This window comes from Pleurodeles waltl, chromosome 3_1, assembly GCF_031143425.1.
Source record: "Pleurodeles waltl isolate 20211129_DDA chromosome 3_1, aPleWal1.hap1.20221129, whole genome shotgun sequence".
Classification (NCBI taxonomy): Eukaryota; Metazoa; Chordata; class Amphibia; order Caudata; family Salamandridae; genus Pleurodeles; species Pleurodeles waltl.
Window position 1 is genome coordinate 110,117,687 of NC_090440.1, and position 18,726 is coordinate 110,136,412.

General features: G+C 46.4%; 1 protein-coding gene across 2 annotated transcripts in view; it reads left to right on the plus strand.

The window, feature by feature from the left end:
- The window catches only part of GAS2 (growth arrest specific 2), a 570,246-nt gene that overhangs the window by 220,896 nt on the left and 330,624 nt on the right, over nt 1-18,726 (plus strand). For both annotated transcript variants that reach the window (XM_069221948.1, XM_069221949.1), the window contains exon 4: nt 13,699-13,840. In XM_069221948.1, the coding sequence (XP_069078049.1) occupies nt 13,699-13,840 (142 nt within the window). The remainder of the gene's footprint in view (nt 1-13,698; nt 13,841-18,726) is intronic.

Consider the following 18,726-nt stretch of genomic DNA (forward strand, 5'->3'; position numbering starts at 1 on the left):
CGTGCTGAAGGCAGGGGCCCTTTCCCCAGACACACGAGCCATTGTCTCTTCCAGACTGCGGTCACAGCAGCACTTGCAGTGTAGTTCCTCTCCTGTCGAAGATCAGGTATTAAGTGAGTGAACAGAGAGAAAATGGAGGTGACGTCCGCGGTGGTGTGTACTGTCACTACCGGCGTACATCGTCATTGGCTCCTGGGACCCATAGGGTCCAATGTTAACCAATGCAGGATTGCGCCGCGGTCTTCGACCGCCTACCGCGACGGTGTAGAACACCAGCACAGTTACCTCATATCCCCTTGTCCCACATTACAGGTCAGGCAGACGCCATTTCAGGGGGCCAAATGGCATTAATTTTGACTGCGTCACACATGTCTAGGCCTTGCTTAAACACTAATCCAGCCATATGTCGATTTGAAAACATTTTATGATTAAGTTGTGTTTACGTACCTCAGAGTTGGTTGACTCTCTGCTCGCTGTTCTCCTCCATTGAGCACGTCCGCTGGGGCAGGTGAGGAGATGGCGGCATCCTCCGGTGTACAGACCACTGGTGGGCCTGTCGACAATGGAGGTGCGACATATAATCATCGCCTACAGACTTGATCGTACCAAAATCCTGGAACTGTGCACCCAGTTGGAGCCAGACCTGATGTCAGCTATCCACCATTCCACAGGAATCCCCCCTCAAGTGCAGGTGCTGTCAGTACTCCATTTCCTAGCAAGTGGGTCTTTTCAAACAACAGTGGCCATAGCATCAGGGATGTCCCAGCCTATGTTTTCCAACGTGTTGTTCAGAGTGTTGTCTGCCCTGCTGAAACACATGCGGAGCTACATCGTTTTCCCTCAGGTGGAAGATTTGCCTACAGTGAAAGGTGACTTCTATGCCCTGGGACATATCCCCAACATCATAGGTTCCATTGATGGGACACGTGTGGCCTTGGTCCCCCCACGCAGGAGTGAACATGTGTACAGAAACCGGAAGAGTTACCATTCAATGAATGTGCAGATGGTGTGTTTGGCAGTACATCTCCCATGTGAATGCCAAATTTCCTGGTTCAGTACATGACGCTTACATTCTGAGAAATAGCAGCATCCCTTATGTGATGGGGCAACTCCAGAGGCACCGTGTGTGGCTATTAGGTGAGGACATGGACCCAATACAGTGTGACTAGGTGTCTGGGTCTGGGGATGTCACTAAGAGTTAGTGTGTGTCTAACAGCTGTCCCTCGCCATTTGCAGGTGACTCTGGTTACCCCAACCTGTCATGGCTACTGACTCCAGTGAGGAATCCCAGGACAAGGGCAGAGGAATGCTACAATGAGGCTCATGGGTGAACTAGGAGGGTTATAGAGAGGACCTTTGGCCTCCTGAAGCCCAGGTTCAGGTGCCTCCATATGACAGGTGGTTCCATATTCTAACCAAAGAAGGTGTGCCAGATCATCGTTGCCTGCTGTATGCTTCACAACTTGCCGTTGCGATGACAGGTGCCTTTTCTGCAGGAGGATGGTCCAGATGGAGGTGTTTTGGCAGCTGTGGAGCCTGTGGACAGTGAAGGCGAGGAAGCAGAAGAAGAGGACATAGACAACAGGAACACGGTGATCCAGCAATACTTCCATTGAGACACAGGTAAGAAGACAACACTGCCTGCTACATCTGATCTAATTGTTCTAACTCTAATCTGTCTGTCACTTTCACCCAGTGTATGGACCCTGAGTTGTCACATTCCCTTTCAATTTCACAGATGTGGGTCCCACTGTGTGACCTCTGCTATGTTACCTCATGGACTAGAGCTGTGTGACATAGGTATGTTGACAATAGAATGGACATTGCTATTTTCCTCAGTTATTGCAAATACACATTTGTGAAAGCACAGACTGACTCCAGATTGTTTTGTGATTCAAGGTTGTTTTTGTTAAGTGCTAAATATTGGAGGGGGTTGTAAAATGGTCAGGAGTGATGGTGGAGGAATGTCCATGGCAGAGTCCAGTCTATTAGTCTCACAGGTGCATTGTCCAAAGGGGCATAGGAAGTGGAGCTGGGGCAGTTTAAGTATTGGCAGGGTGACAAAGTGGGACAAAAGGATGACAATCAGGGTGGTCTTATTTCTTGGCGGGGTCTTCGCATTGTTCTCTGTCTTTGTCCTGGATCTCAGGGACCGTTCGCGGGGTGGTTCTCCATCTGCAAGGGATGGGGTGCTGGTGTCGTGGTCCTGCGGCGGTGCCTCCTGACCACTAGCGCCGGCGGAGATGGTGGGCAGTTCATCATCCAGGCTTGGGTCAGGGGCCCTTGTGGTGCCACAGTGTCCCTCCTGGTGTTGACGAGTTCCTTCAGCACCCCTACAATGGTGCCCAGGGTGGAATTGATGGATTTGAGTTCCTCCCTGAACCCCAAATACTGTTTCTCCTGCAGCCGCTGGGTCTCCTGAAACTTGGCGAGTACCGTTGCCATCGTCTTCTGGGAATGGTGGTATGCTCCCATGATGTTGGAGAGGGCCTCGTGGAGAGTGGGTTCCCTGGGCCTGTCTTCCCCCTGTCGCACAGCAGCCCTCCCAGTTCCCCTGTGTCCCTTGGGCCTCTGTCCCCTGAACTGTGTGCCCACTACCACTGCCCTCAGGTCCCTGGTGTTGTTGGGGTGGTGGGTTAGCCTGGGTTCCCTGCAGTGGTGGACACACTGCTGCTTGACATGTCCTGGGGACAGAGGTATGGGCACCCAGGGTGGGTGCTGTGCTGGTGTTTCCAGAGGGGGGAAGCCCTGTAGTGTCCTGTGCCAGTGTGAGGGTAACTGACTGTCCCGAGGTCCCAGATGGGCCGGGCTGGTCATCTAGATCCAGTTGGACAGAGCTGCTGTCATCACTGTGGGCCTCTTCTGTGGGTGGAGTGGACATGTCTGGACCCTCCTGTCCGGTGACATTGGGTAGGGGTCCTGCAGGGGTGTAAAAGCATGATTATTGCATCTGTGTGTGCCATGGTGTGCAATGGGTGGGTGACCCTTTAGCCCAGTGCTTGCATTCTTGAGTGGGACCTTGTATGATATTGGTTTAGGGGGGTGTATGGGTATGTGCAGTGGACATGCTTTGGTGATGGGTGTCCATGATTTGGTGTCACATGCAGGGCTTGGGCTTAGGATGTGTGGTTTGTGATATTGGGACATATGTGAGGAGTTGGAGTGATAGGGTTGAGGGCGAGGGTGGGGGTATGTGATAGCATGCAGGTAGGGTGGGGGATGTAATAGTTAAGAGTTGACTTACCAGAGTCCATTCCTCCAGCTACTCCTGCGAGTCCCTCAGGATGCAGTATAGCCAAGACGTGCTCCTCCCATGTTGTGAGTTCTGGGGGAGGAGGTGGGGGTCCGCCGCCAGTCCTCTGAACCGCAATCTGGTGTCTCGAGACCACGGAACGCACCTTCTCCCGTAGGTCGTTCCACCTCTTCCTGATGTCATCCCTAGTTCTTGAGTGCTGTCCCACTGCGTTTACCCTGTCCATGATTCTCTGCCATAGCTCCATCTTCCTAGCTACGGTGGTGTGCTGCACCTGTGATCCCAGTAGCTGTGGCTCTACACGAATGATTTCCTCCACCATGACCCTGAGCTCCTCCTCAGAAAACCTGGGGTGTCTTTGCGGTGCCATGGGGTGGTGTGGGTGATGTGTGGGGTGGTGTGTGTTGTGATGTGTGGGGTGATATTTAGAGGTGTGTTGTGTGAGGTGCGTGGATGTTGTGTGAGTGATGGTGTTGAGTGCCTGTGGATGCTATTGTTCTTTCTGGAGGTGTCTCTCGCTGGCCTTCAGTCGCAATTGTTGTCGTAAGGGTTTGTGGGTGATGTGGGTGTGTGTTTTATATTGAAAAACAGTGTGACCACAGCACACAGAATTGTACAGTCCAATCACGTAGTGATGAGATGTATCCCTGGTGATACAGTCGAGGGTGAGGAGAAAAAAACCGTGAAGATCCCAAGTTGGTAATAAGCAATGTCTTTAATATTAGGCACAGTTTGCCCCAGGATTATGAAGTCTTCAAGGTACAGCCAACACGTGTTTCGTCACTCAGGTGACTTCATCAAGGCTGGGCCGTCCGGCCACGGAAGTGAAACGCGAAAGACACTTTTGAAAATTCAAGTTGCCTTATGCAGTAGGTGGAAATCTTGTAATGTATAATGTAAATATGAGACGATAACCTTTCAGCAGTGGGTATGGAGGGTTCCAGTATTAACGAGGTAGAGTTGAGGGAGGCCTTGATAAGCCTAGAGTCAAAGTCCTCTTTACGGGGCCGGAGCACTGGAGCAGTTGAACAGTAGCGCATCACCCATAGACGCCCATAGACGCGGGGTCTGTATTTGGAATTGTCCAATGTGGATATGTTTTGTAAGAGTGTGTGTATTTTGAGCGTGGATTCATGGGTCATGATAGGTTGGGCGTATTCCTGTTGGCGTGACAGTGTTGGTTTTGTTATCGCCAGTTTATCACTGACCTTTGGTGTGGCAGACTTGTGTGGGTGTCTGGATTTTGGCAGATTCCGAGCTGTGGGTCATAATGGCAGTGGCGGTAATCTGCAGCCGCGGTGGTGTGTTGGCAGTCTACTGCACGGCGGTAAGCGGCTTTTACCGCCAATGTTGTTATAACCCCCAATGTATTTTTATAAATTGGTGTTGGATTTGTATTGTGATTTGTGCTTTACGTATTTACTGTTTTGTGATTTTTAAATGCTTTACACATGTCTCCTAAATTAAGGTTTGTCGCTCATTGCCAACCTACAAAGAGTTGAGCCGAGTTTAATTTATTGAGACCTAACTAGATCTAAGTGGAGGTTAGTGGCCTATTGCTAAGTGTAGGTGCTTACCTGCCCTTACCAATAACCGATTTTCCAACAAATATCCATAGAGATCTCCAAATATTTGGGAGATTTGCAGGATCCGATCAATTGAGAGTGCCGGCTGCGTCACATACAACAGAACATTGTCCGCATAGAGGGAGATTCTTTCATCCCACTCTTGACCTGCAGGAAAATCCTATAGAAGGAGGTCCTGTCTGACCCAGGCAGCCAAAGGATTAAGTGATAGCTCAAATATTATAGGGGGCAGCAGACATCCTTGCCTCATGCTCCTCTGAAGGGAAAAGTCCCATTGTACTGTATTGTTAACCTGTACCCACACCACTTGAACCTTATAAAGGAGTCTGACCTATCCAAGAAAATGAGAGCCACAGCCCTGCAAATAGATAGGTCCATTCAACATTGTCAAATGCCATCTTTGTGTCCATTGACAGCAGTGCAGCCTGTTCATGGAAGAAGTCTTTAGAGAAGACAGAGGTTTAGTCAAGTCTCACTATGTGGCATAAATCAGGGTTGATCCAGGTGGACTACTGTGGAGATCACCAACCATAATCTAGTCATCAAGAGCTTTGCTAGGACCTTTGCTAGGACCTTAGCTTCAAAACTAGGCAGGGAGATGTGTCGGTATGACCCACACTCATTCGCAGGCTTACCATTCCTAGGGATTACAACTACTGTACCAGTTCTTTGGTCTTCTGGGAGGCTCCTCTCCTCTCTGGCTGTCTTGAACAGCAAAAGGTGCTCCCCAGTTTTGTCTGTTATACATTTATACCATACTTGCAGGCTGTTTGGCCTTGCTGCCTTCCTGGTGAGAAGGGCCCATATTGTCTTGGTTATTACTTCCTCTGGCAGGTCCTGGTCCAGTGCAGTTCGGTCCTCCTCCACGAGCACCAGGAAGGTAAGGTCTCTCAAGAAGTCAGTGCAGAGCTCTGTCATCATAGCAGACGAGGAGGTATATAGAACCTCGTAGTATGTAGCAAAGGTCTCAGCAATCAAGGTCCCAATTGTAGCCCCCTTTGGCCATTCAAACCACATGAGCAGCTTATTAGCTTTGTCCCCAATGTCATAGAGTTGGTGCTGATTTGCCAGCGCTTGCGCACGGACCCTGTCCTTTACCAATTACCTCAATTCATTCTGTTTCAGACTCAGTTGGAGGTGCAGCTGGGGAGAGACAGATTCCCCCACTACGAGACAGGCCTCTAGAGAGCCACAGTCATGCTCCCAAGCATCACTTTTCAGATTTCGTTCCTTTCTCAGGCCCCCAATTAAGGCCTGCACATTGCCACATAGGCCTCCCACAGCACACAGGCTGAGTCCGCCGATTCCTTTTGTCCTGAATGTATTGAGCCACTCTGTCACGTACATTCATTGTAAACTTCTTGTCCGTTAGGCACCAAGGATCAACCTTCGGAGGTAGTCCATCATTTTTACCAGGGCCATTGAACTCCACCTCCACAGGTGAATGATCAGATATCCCCGCACTTTAAGTGTCACAGCCTGATGTGACCAGCGTGCATTTCTTAGGTAAGCTGGTGGTCCAGCTGTGCCAGGCTCCCATGTGCTGCAGATTGATTTGTATACTGTCACACAGTTGGATTTTTTGCCCATCAAATGCCCGTCAGCCCCGTAGCTGTTAAAAAGTCTTCCACAGTCCCCATGGTCCTCGTTGTCACTGTCCTAGATCATCTTTCTGTCTCTGGGTACATCAGACTGTTCATATCTCCTCCCAGAATCAGCATTCTGGTCAGGAAGTACAGTACTCAATGACGCAAAGGTTTGTGTGTGCATCCTGGGGGTTATGTAAAGAGAAAATAAATTTTGGATGAGTGCCTCCCATCTACCTGTCAGTGCTACATATCTACCAAGGGGATCTTTGCATACCTAGGCTGGGATGAAGGACACAGATTTCTTACATAGACTACCAACTACCCTGGAGTACCTGGTGTGTGCCAGTAGGGTATAACTAAACCTATTCAAAGGCTTATAATAATTCCCTTTCATTTGAGTGGGCTGTAGAAGGATTAGATCCGAGGTGTGCCTGTGAGTCTGTTAGAGCACTTTGGTCCACTTAATCTTACTACAAAGACCATTAACATTCCATGTCCAGATTTTAAATGTATTACGCTGTGAGGATCCCATTTGGTTTTCTATGAGATACCTGTTTGTCCCCTGATGTGGTCCCTGTGTGTCCATGCCTTCCTCCTCCCTTGCCCGCTCCTCTAAAAGACAATTCCATTTTGCTGTGCTGCAACTGAGCATATCGAAAATATGCAATAGCTTTAACATCAGAAAGCATAAACTCTCAACTAAGAAAATTCCCCCACCCTGGTATGCAGGCCTCACTTCAACCTACAGAATGCCTGTCCCCCAAACTGTGTCATGCAAAACAAGCAAACAGAGAGTTGGCCGACTCCGCCATATCTGGCCAATGGATTCTAATTAAACCATAGTAATGGATCCCTTTTTCCATAACAATCTTAAGTACATATCGTATTGTTCCAAGTTTGAAGCATTGGGCCAGATGTATGAAGAAATGGCATTGCAAATCGCAAATATCGATTTTTAAGAAATCGCTATTTCCGAGTCGCAATAGGCCATGTACCATAATTGTGATTCGGAATTAGCGATTTCTAAAAAATCGCTATTTGTGGTTTGCCAGGCCCATTTACCGAATCGCAATTTGCATTTTTCCTATTGCGATTCGGTAATTGAAAATCGCAAATTGCGAGAAAGCACACCTGGAGGAGCCTGATGACATCACAAGCAGGAAGTGAGTCATCCCAGGCAGTTTCAGGTGCCACACCCAAACCAGCATCCAGAGACAGTCAGCCCAGCCACACTGAGCAACACTCTGAAGGAGGCAGCACACCTGAACAACCATGAACACCTCAGCCCAAGGAAAGGAGAAGGGAGAAAGAAAGCAGAAGCTCAAATTTAGTGAGCAAGAGCTCGAGGTGCTGACAGAGGAGGTGGTCAGGAGCCATGACCGGCTTTTTGGCAAAAGCTCACTGCAGGTGCCAGAGAGTGAGAAACAGAGACTCTGGACAGACATACAAACTAAGATCTGCTCTATTGGAGTGGCACAGCGCTCGGTCGAAGAAATTAAGAAGAGGTGGTACGACCTGCAGTCCCGTGCCAAGGAGAGGGTGGCAAGAAGACTGCAGGAGGCCAGGAGCACAGGAGGCGGTCCACCCACAGAGTCACCATCCACCCCGTTAGAGGACCTAGTGGAGTCCACACTCCTCCCTGAAGCAGTGAGTGGGGTCACAGAGATAGACACCTCTGGCACACCAAGTACCAGCAAAGGTAAGTGCAATATTGAATTGTAACCCCATATGTGTATGCACAAAAGCCCCTTAGGAATTAGCAAGTAATGTAAAACATTGTTAGAAGTAGTCCAATCCACATCTTAGAAGCAGCACAACAATGCATTATGGGAGTGGCAGTCCACAACCCAAAGCTTAAAGTAGCACATACATTGTAATTAAGTAGAGCGACACCCAGAAGAACACAACTCCCACAACACAGTGAAGAGAAGTACCTGTACCTTTATTACCATTGTGTGACCGTAATTGTAACAAACATAACAGACATGCTGCATATTGTCATTGCAGGTGGGCCAGGCCTAGCAGCCACAGCATGTGCAAGCTGAGGGGAGACTGACACCCATCCAGCCTCAGACACAAACACGAGTAGGTCTCTGACCATTGCGCCACTCCGACGCAGGCCCAGGGCACTGCCACTGCCAGAGCTCAGTCAGGACTCCGATGAGCAGCAGGAAGGGCCACATACACCATCCCCAACTGGCAGATGCACCCAGATGCAAGAGGGCAGTTCGCAGCAGAGCACAGGACAACGCAGGATTGCTGCTAATGCAGGTGCACAGGCGTATGAGGCAGGTGACGGAACCTCCTTCTTCGGTGGCCTGGAGGCGGCTGTGTTGCAGCAGCAGCACCTGCAGAATAAAAAGATCACTGCTTTACAAAAACAGATGCTGCGACATAATGCCAACATGGGGGGCCTGCATCGCCAGCTGGAGTGCCTAAATGCAAATATAGAACAGCTGCATGAGGGACAGGTGCAGGCATTGCAGGACACAACGGAGCTCACTTCTGCTGTGCTGGAACTATGCCAGGAGCTGCGCCATGACAGGGTGAGCCACCGCAGGCAGGAGCGACGCTTCATGAACATGTTCAGGGGATTTTGTCACTCTGTCACTAGGCTGGCCAATTCAACCTCACAGATTTCACGTCGTGCAGTGGCTGCGCAGGTGGAGGCAGCACACAGCAGCAGGGATGTGGCTCACGGACTAGTCCAAATCACAAATGTGATTGACAACATCATGGGACAGAGGTCAGCCACACCTAGTGAGCTTGGACTGGGGGACACGGAGGACACTTCCAGCCTCAGCAGCCTAGCTGCACCCGCAATGGACACCAGACGGACCAGTGCCAGGCACAGCACTGCCACTGAGGCAGACAATCGAGGTGCCAGTGAGGCAACTGGGCACCCAAGTGGTGTGTGTGGCCGCAAGAAGTAACTGTAGCGGCCAGAGGGGTAATGAGAACACTGTGAAGTAGTAGTGCTTTACTCTGAACTTCTATTGTTTCTATTTTTTAACTCACTTTGGTTGGTATTCGTTGGACTAACATTACCTGACATTATTAAGATAATACATTTACTTCACTACAGGTACATTTGTCAGTGCATTTGTCTTATTCATACTTACATCTGAAATGGTTGTGTGTGATGTCAGCACGCCTTTGCCTTCCCTGGCTGTAGAGGTGGTATAGGATCATCATCCTCATCAGATTCAGTATCATATATTTCTACAGGTATGCCCCTGGTGGTAGCTAGATTGTGCAAGATTGCACAAGTAGCCACTATCCTACATGTCATCTCTGGGCTGTACTGTAGTGCCCCTCCACTTTTGTGGAGGCACCGGAAGCGACTCTTCAGCAGTCCAAAGGTGCGCTCCACCACGTGTAGCAGGATTTAGATAGGGCGTCATCATGTAGGTGCACACTGCGTAGGCACTGTCTCCTGGAAGGGACAGAGGGTATGATGAGTAAGTGAGCCATCTGACATCAGCACGCCATCAATGTGCCACTTTGCAGAGGTACAATACCTAGTAGATGTCCTTCTCCAAACTCCCCAGCTAGCAGTCTTGTGTGAATGCCGCTATGGCGAAAGATGTACGAATCATGTGTGCTCCCTGGGTATCTGGCCACAAGATCAGTAATGATGTATGAGGCATTGCATATCACCTGTATATTCATGGAATGTTGGTATTTACGGTTACGGTACACATACTCTGTGGCTGATGGTGGACAGATTGCTACATGTGTCCCATCTATGGCACCTAGGACGTGGGGGAACTGTGCTATCTGGTAAAAATCAATTTTTGTCTGCTGTATTTCCTGTGGGGTGTGGGGGAATCTGATGTACTGGTGTATCCTGCTCATCATGGCGTTAATAAATGCATTGAAAAATCTAGGGAGGGTACTCTGTGATACCCCTCCAGCTGCTGCTATGACCCCTTGATAGCTCCCTGAGGCAAGTAGGTGGAGGGAGCATAATACCTGTACATGGGTGGGGATACTATGAGTCCTATGTGTTCTGCGCTGCAGTATGGGTTGTAGCTCAGCTATCAGATCAAGTATCATGGCTGAGTTCAACCTTTACCTCTCAAATATTTCCTCCTCAGTCTGGTCAAAAAGTGTAATGCGCACTCTGAAAATGCCCTCCTGTCTCCTCCTCCCTCTCCTCAAACCTGCCAAGATCCTCATCCTCCTTGCCATGACTTACAGTGCAGCCATTGTGGAAAAGAGTCTGAGGCATTCTGGGCCTCTTTCTATAGGTTGCACCTGGTTACCACCTAGTTTCACTTGGTGGTATTTTGCATGTGCAAAATGCCATTCTGCGAAAAATCGCAATTTGATGCATCGATTTTGGATTTTGCGAATCACATTTTGCGACTCACAATTTCCTACTGGAAATACCGAATCGCAAAATGCAACTCACAAAACCAGTTCGCAACGATAAAAATCACAATTTTTGCGATTTCTTATTTTTGGTCTGCGAATGCCTTTCATGCATCGCAGACCACGTTTTTGCATTCGCAAACGGCCGAATTTTGCAATTCGCACCGTTTGCGAATGCAAAAAAGTTTCATACATCTGGCCCATTGTGCCTGCCTCAACCGAAGCAGTGCCCAATAGAGCCCATCATTCAACATGTGTGACCCTGGCCACATCGTTTGCATCATTTGCAGGTCCCCCAATCTCAAGAAATGAACCCCTTTTACCCCCAACTGTGTCTAAGGTTATAGGTTAGTTGACATCAAGCACTGATCTAATGTTCATACATATTTTGGAGCTTGCTTTGTAGCCCTTGCGTCAGGAGGATCGCCGCATCTTTATCCCAGTGTCCACTTCACCAGTCGTTCTTGGCCCCTCTCATGCATTTAAGGTCCTGCGCCTTGAGTTATTTCTTCGCCTGTCACGAAGCTGCGCCTTTGGCATTGAACTTGTGGGATGAAGTCTGGGAAAAAGTGGATGATGGTGTTTTAACATTTGAAGTCACTGTGTGCATAAGCCACTTAGAGTATCACATCTCTGCCCCAGTAGTTAAACATCTGGTCTGTAATAGTTTGTGGGGGGAACTAGGTTTAGGCGAAGGTATCAGCGCTAAAAAGTTTAATAATCGTTTGGGGCAGGGGATGTTGACTATGAGATCCTCCATGAATAAGTCCTCACACTGGCCTTCTACCCCCTCTCTAAACTCCACCACTCTGATGTTATTACATCTCACTTTGCCCACCTGATCTTTGAGCTTTTCGGCTGTGCAGCGGCCTGCGTCATGAGAAACTGTACCTGGGACTCAAGTCTCTTGGTGGTAGATGGCAGGTGTGTGATTCCACTGTTGTCAATTTTTCACTTTCTTTCTGGACATCAGCTCGCAAGAGGGCAATGTTGATCATCATTGTATCTAGCTTAAGCCTTTAAGATCTTGAATCGCTATCATAATGTCCCCCAATGAGGACTCCCCAGCAGGTGCAGGCTCTGTCCCTCATACCTCTTTTTCAGCCTACCCCCTCGGGACAGCATAGTTGTCCCTTTTATTAACTTAAGGTACCACACCCAGGAGGTAACATGTAGGACCTCACCTTCACACTGTCTCACAGGAGCACCAGGAAAAGGTAGTGTACAGCAGGTTTATTGTAGCTTGGTGGGTAGTGCAACACTCGGTGACCTCCTCTCAGGAGTCACTGCAGGGATATGTCACGCAGTCTGGTGTATATTGCCATCCAGGCCCATTCCAGGAGGGGCCCAGTGGAGTCACCAGCACTACAGCGGACTGCTCAGCCAAATTGTTGGAAGGCCTCACTTCTGAGTCACAGCCAGGTCCACGAAGAACCCACTGGTGCAGTTGGGTGAGGAAGGGGGAAATGCGGTTCAAATTATGGCCTACACCCTCAGTCTTACACCCCCACCCCTCCACTGGTGCACTTAAACTTCCTTAGGTAAGTTGAGGGCACCTGCTGCTCACTGTCCATGACACACTTTCCACATGCCCCTGTGTCCCGTCCCTTTGCACCGATGGGGCCCAGCCACGGCTATCCTGCTTCAAGCCCAGCACTGCTGCTCTCTTTCTCTTCTCCTCTGCTGGGCCACGTGAAGATACAAAGGAGCAATGGGGGAGGTATGGGGAGGCCTTCCTTCAGGCAGCATCACCACCGCCTCAGCCTAGCTTTACATTCTGCTGCCACCAGTCTCATGCTTCAAGGGCCCCATTCCCGCACCAGGTAGGAAGGATCACGTTCTGCTGCAGTGTCAAAACTCCTTAGTGGTACCCACTGCGCTCCCTTGCGCTTTCAAAGGTTTATTGTCACTCGTGACTCTGGATCACAATCAAGTAGCAGGAAGGAGCCACTGTATCTCAGCGTGTCGTGCAGCTTCAGCTCCTCCACCTGGCCTTCACTTCCCATGGGTCTGCCAACTCTGCCGTTCCCCAACCACTTTCAGGGGCACTAAAGCAGCAGATCAGTTACACCCAGTCACTGCATATCATGCAGACCTCTGATTTCATCAGACTGTGGAGATTAGATAGGATAGTGGGGTTGTTACAGCAGCCACTGCATAGCTCCTTCAATGTACAGCTGTTGTGTCTGGTGCCAAGCCACACCCCTCCCCCCACGGGTGTTTTTTAATCCTCAATAGAAAATTCAAAGATCCTCCTTAGCAACTTCTCATATACATAAAATACCACAATTCTCTAAGAGATCTTTATGGGCCTACCCTGAACCATTAAGTTGCTGGTAAATGATCACCCTTATGATGAAGCATGCCATCTAGTGTGGGTATGAGGTCTCAGCCCCTGCCACTTTTTGAAGAAATTCTCCTTATGTTAACATGGCATAGTCCATATGTAAACTTTACTACAAAAAGGTTAAACCTATAAACAGGAGTAGTAAGGGCTAATGTTTAACCCGCCCTGCTACCACTTCTACCATGGGATGCATTATTCACTACTTACAGCATTACCTCTCCCTTCTAAAGTCTACACCTCACAATGTGAAATAATGCTGTAATAGGATGTGGTTTCCCCCACTGTGAAATGTGGATCTCAGAATGAATGACTGCAATATGCTCTCGGATACATTTCAACAGTTTTTAGCCTCATGAAATGTTTGTAGGTCAAAACCACTGGAGTAGTAGTTTTTCATATATTATGCTGCAAACTCTAAATTGCACCTAAATCTCGTTGCAGTGGAAATCAGAATGAGGCCACACAGTGTCTACATTTTGATATATTTAATTATATATTCGAAAATGTTGAAAATATAATTTCATACTAATAATGTTACTTTTACAGAGCCTTCCATTCAGAAAGATTCCATGCAAAGCTAATGCAGCTCCAGGTTCCTTTTTTGCAAGAGACAACACTGCAAATTTCTTGTCCTGGTGCAGATCTGTTGGAGTGGGGGACACCTGTATCTTCGAATCTGAAGGTTTAGGTACGTATGCATTTCATGCTATTAAAATTGAAAGCAGTTCTAAGGGCATTGGAAAATAAATAATATTATTAAAACAAATGCGACAGACAGGTTTTACAAAAGAATGTGCTATTTGACATGGAAATATTAGCCCCCCTACTGAAGATTAGCATTCTGAGTTCTTTATTCATATGCATGCTCAAATGTAAGAGCCCAAAAATTAAATTGACTTGGTTCTCCTTTTTGTAAGAAAGTTTGGTTTCGAAGCCCAAAGGGCGTCATCTGTGGGCCATCCATCTGAGAAACAAGTGAGGGGTTTTACAGAAAACAAATGCCCTTACCATGTTCCATACATAGCACAGAAAAAGATAGGCTTTGTGGTTCATATGAAGAGGGGTATTTTTATGGTGGTGTTGCGGACAACATCATCAGATATACCAGTGGAATTCAGGAATTGAGCAAAGAAGCATCCCAACTTTAAACAATTCCAAATAGTCTGTAGTAGACATCTACTTTAAAGTGTGGAAGAAGAAGGCCAGCCACCTACCTGCCATGCATATGTTCTAGCAAGAGTGAGAATCTCACCAAACTCGTAATAAAATCCAAGCCCCACCCGAAGTCTGCCATTCTTTTGCAAGTGTGAGCTGATTTATCTTATTTCGGAGAAGGCAAGGGATAGTATAATAGGCGGGGCAGGGCTCTACTAGCCCAAAACTGGTTTTAATCCCACTTGTCTCCCTCCCTAGGTCTCAGGAAGCCATGGGGATTTTGCTAGCTTCCTGCATTGCAGGGTTGTTGGAAGAAATATGGCTCTTATTTACAGAGTTTTGGCATAGGGCCGTAAGTCATCTTGTTGTGTGGCCCTACTCCAAAGTGAAAGGGCAGGAATGCACCATATGTATACAATACACTGCATTCCTGTTCTTTCCCCCTGCGCTGGTGCTGTTTGGCAGCCTAGCACCAATGCAGGCACTCTTGCACCATGGTGCAAAAGTGCCTGCATTGCATGCAGGATTCTTTTTCTGCAGGAAGGGGCACCTTCCTGCACAAAAACAATCCAGTGGGGTGTTTTCCTCTATCTCTGTGTGCTGCAGAAAGAGGAAAACATGAGGAGAAATACAAATATTTTTCCATGTTACACCTCACCTCAGGAGGCGTAAGGTTTTGGCACTTCTTCAGGCTTACGTGATTAAGTAAATGTTGGGGCAGCATTAAAATCCATGGGTGTTCTATGGGAAAACCCACTACAATGCCCATGGAATGCTTCCATGGCGCAGAGTAAGGCAAAGCAGCGACTTGTGCTGCTTTGGCTTACTTTATAATTATGAGGCCATTTAAAGCCATACAAAGTGGCGGTGTGGGGCCTCATAAATATGGCTGAGAGGTTTGGGCCGCCAGAGCATCACAAAAAGTGAAGCTTGAGCAGTGCAAGTCTCTCATAAATAAGCCCTGTATGTTTATATGGTGGTACCAGAGCTGAAACTGCACCGCCAAGAATGAGACATGGTGTCCATGGAAGAACAGTGTCAGTTGTAGATTGTCTCAAATGTTGTGCAGAAAGCTTAATTAAATATATAGTAGTAGTTACACCTGAAGCAAACAATCAAATGAGCTCCTTTTCTGGAGTAAATAGTTGATTTGTGAGCTTACAGTCATAGGAACCATTTTGTTACTGCTTGACCAAATCATACACTCACCTGTGAAGCTAACCAAAATTAGCTTGCTGTGGCAACTGACCATAGTTCAATGATGTTGGATTAGATTGTAATGATAGTGTTAGCCACAGTATCTGAAATATTAATGTACGAGTTATTTAAGTAAATAATTTTGTTTGAAAGAGGAAACTTTCAAACCATTTTGTTTGAAATATATTTTGATTGAAAAAGCTTTATGTTTTTACGAAAGTTTGAAAATTCGAAATTTCGCTTTTATATTAGCTTAATATTTTAGCCTCTGGGCTCTAGAATCCATGTTGGTTAGGACTACAAAACAGTATATCATTCTTTTTAAATTAGAAGCAATTGGAGTTCCAAAGTCAACATTACAAGCATAAATAAGGGACCCCCTATAACTATTGGGAGGAGGGGCTGGGGGAAATACAACATACCAAACGAGACACCACATTCAAGCATAATATATTCATACATTTAAGTAAAAAAAACTGTTTATGCTCAAAAAAAGTTTGTTCTTTACATATCCATTTTATTTCATACATTTGTGAACTTCATTACGTATATCAAAATATTGCACAATATTGTGCGAGTTATAGTTACCTTAGGGCACGAGTTATAGTTACTTGAAATAACTCTAACTATAATAGCTGAATTCAGATGGTTTTGTGCGTGTAAAATCTGACCCTAACTATAACGTACCCTATATATATATATGTGTGTGTACTTTTGACATTTAAGTGTTATTTAGATACATTTTTTTTACTGAAAAGTGAAAGGTTAAAATGATGGTATAGTTAATAATTGTAAAATGATGTTACTTTACATTAAAAAAAAAACCTTAGAACTTCACTGAAAAAACACAAAGGTTAAAGGGACTTTATAGCTAGGTAAGAATGGCAGTTAAAACATACTATTACAACAACTGAAATCCACAAGTTATATTTATCTCAAGTAACTGTAACTCGTCCCTAAAGTAATTATAACTTGCGACCACACAATGCACAGTCTTGTCATCAATGATGTAATTTCAGATCTTGAAATCATATTATGAGTAATTTCTAGAGCATGTCACTAGAGATGTAAAATGGGAGGTACTTAAGCAGTGAATGGCCAAGGCCAGAGATGTAGTGAAATGGATTTTATAGGGGACGGGGGCCATGCAAACACCTTCCCCGAGTCTTTTAAGGTGTATCCCTAACTTGCCCCCTAAAATCTTTTTATAACTTTTTTCTCATGACTCAGGATTGAGTCCCTAGTCCTAAAATGGCAGCAGCCAAATCGTTGCTGATAGGCGGCAGGAAATCAGATCTTGTCTTGAGATCTGACCAACCAGCAGATCCTCAGCAGTGTGGAATATGGAAAGCTTTTGAGTTTTAATTTCTCTAAAGCTATGGAACTGTTTTACATCAAATCACAAACCCAAGCTTTCTGGACCAGGTTCTAGCGTTCCACCAAATTTGTTGTAATTAATTTTTCTCAGTTTTTGCAGTATCTCTGTTCAAATTTCCTGTAAAAAAATGAATGAAGAAAACGTGTTTTGGGACTCCCCTTGTTTCAAGCCTCTGCTTGACAAATTGCCCCAAAACTTTCAAGGGGCTGATATGGAAGGACATTTTTTTGGAAAAGTTTGTGAAGAATCATCAAAAGGTGCCTACGTTATAAGCAAACCAAATTTGTTTTTCCTATGTAAACACGATCCTCACTAGATCTACCAAGTGGTGATTTGTTTTTCTCTGTGTTGTAGTGCTGTCCTTTTAGGCTTCTGAGATGCCTTTAGTTGTATGCATTGTCTTTGCTTTTACATATCTTTATATAGCATTGAAAATCTGTATTTCCAAAATAAATTATCCTCTCCCTGTCCGATGACCCTGTGAAGGCCAAGAGAAATTTCCACAAAGAGATGAGAGCAGTCGCCACCAGGATGAAAGCCTGCTGCCTCAACCTCAACTCGGACAAGACGGAGATCCTCGTAATCGGATCAACCCCTTTCACCTGGAATGACTCCTGGTGGCACACCGCACTGGGAAAGGCCCCGGTCCCACGGACCACACATGCAATCTCGGCATCATCCTGGACTCCTCTCGATCCATGACCCACCAAGTCAATGGCGTCTCGCCATCATGCTTCCACACTCTCCGACTCCTTTGAAAGATTTTCAATTGTTTCTCTGATGACACGAGGAAGGCAGTCACCCCGCACCCATCACTAGCAAACTGGACTATGGCAATGCATTCTATGCCTGCATCACCAAGAAACTACAATCAAGGCTATAAAGAATCCAGAATGCAGCAGCCAGACTCATCCCGGACATGCCCTGACATAGCCACATCTCCTCACACCTCACAGATCTGCACTGGCTCCCAGTCAACAAGCGCAGTCAACAAACAACCGCTTGATCCACACCTACAAGGCACTACACAACATAGGACCGGCATACTTCAACAACTGCTTCGCCCTATACATACCACAGACAACTCCATTCTTACCAGCTCCTCCTCGCAGCCGTTCCCAATATCTGGAAAAGCACACCAGGAGAAAGAATCTTGTCCGACCTCGCATCCCCGGACATGAAACACGCTACCTTTCAAACTCAGGTAGACCGCATCACTGAAGCAGTTCAGGAAGGTCCTCAAGATCTGGCTCTTTGATTGAGCAGCACACCCACAAACAGTGCCTTGAGACCCTACGGGTGATCAGTTGTGCTTTAGAAATCACCGATTGATTGACTGAATTATACATTATATGATGGGTACTATGAACTGAGTAACACCTCTACAGTGCGCACAAACTGCAGAAGTTCTACTTTAACGTGTATTTTTTTATTTATTTACTATTTTACAAAGGGAAAAGTAGCCTAAGTAGTTGGATGTGGTGTGTATTATTTAGTGCAATGTAAATTAAAGATATGAGGCTGTTCCATTATTATTCATTTCATTTTACACCGGTTGGATGCAATATTTTTATTAGAAACATGAGCCGTGTGGAATGAACAACAATGTGTCACACTCTAGAAAATATTCCATTTCTTGTTAGGAAATGACCGAAAGTAAAAAGTGAATGCATAAATCAAATTAATTGTTTAAATGACTGACTTTTTATGACATTTCACTGTCACACTATAAGGGACTCACAACCTTACCAAAATATCTTAATATATGATAGTTTCTTTTTATCAAGAATTCAACTAGACAAAATGTAGGAATGCACAGATCATCTCATAGGTCATCATGTGTA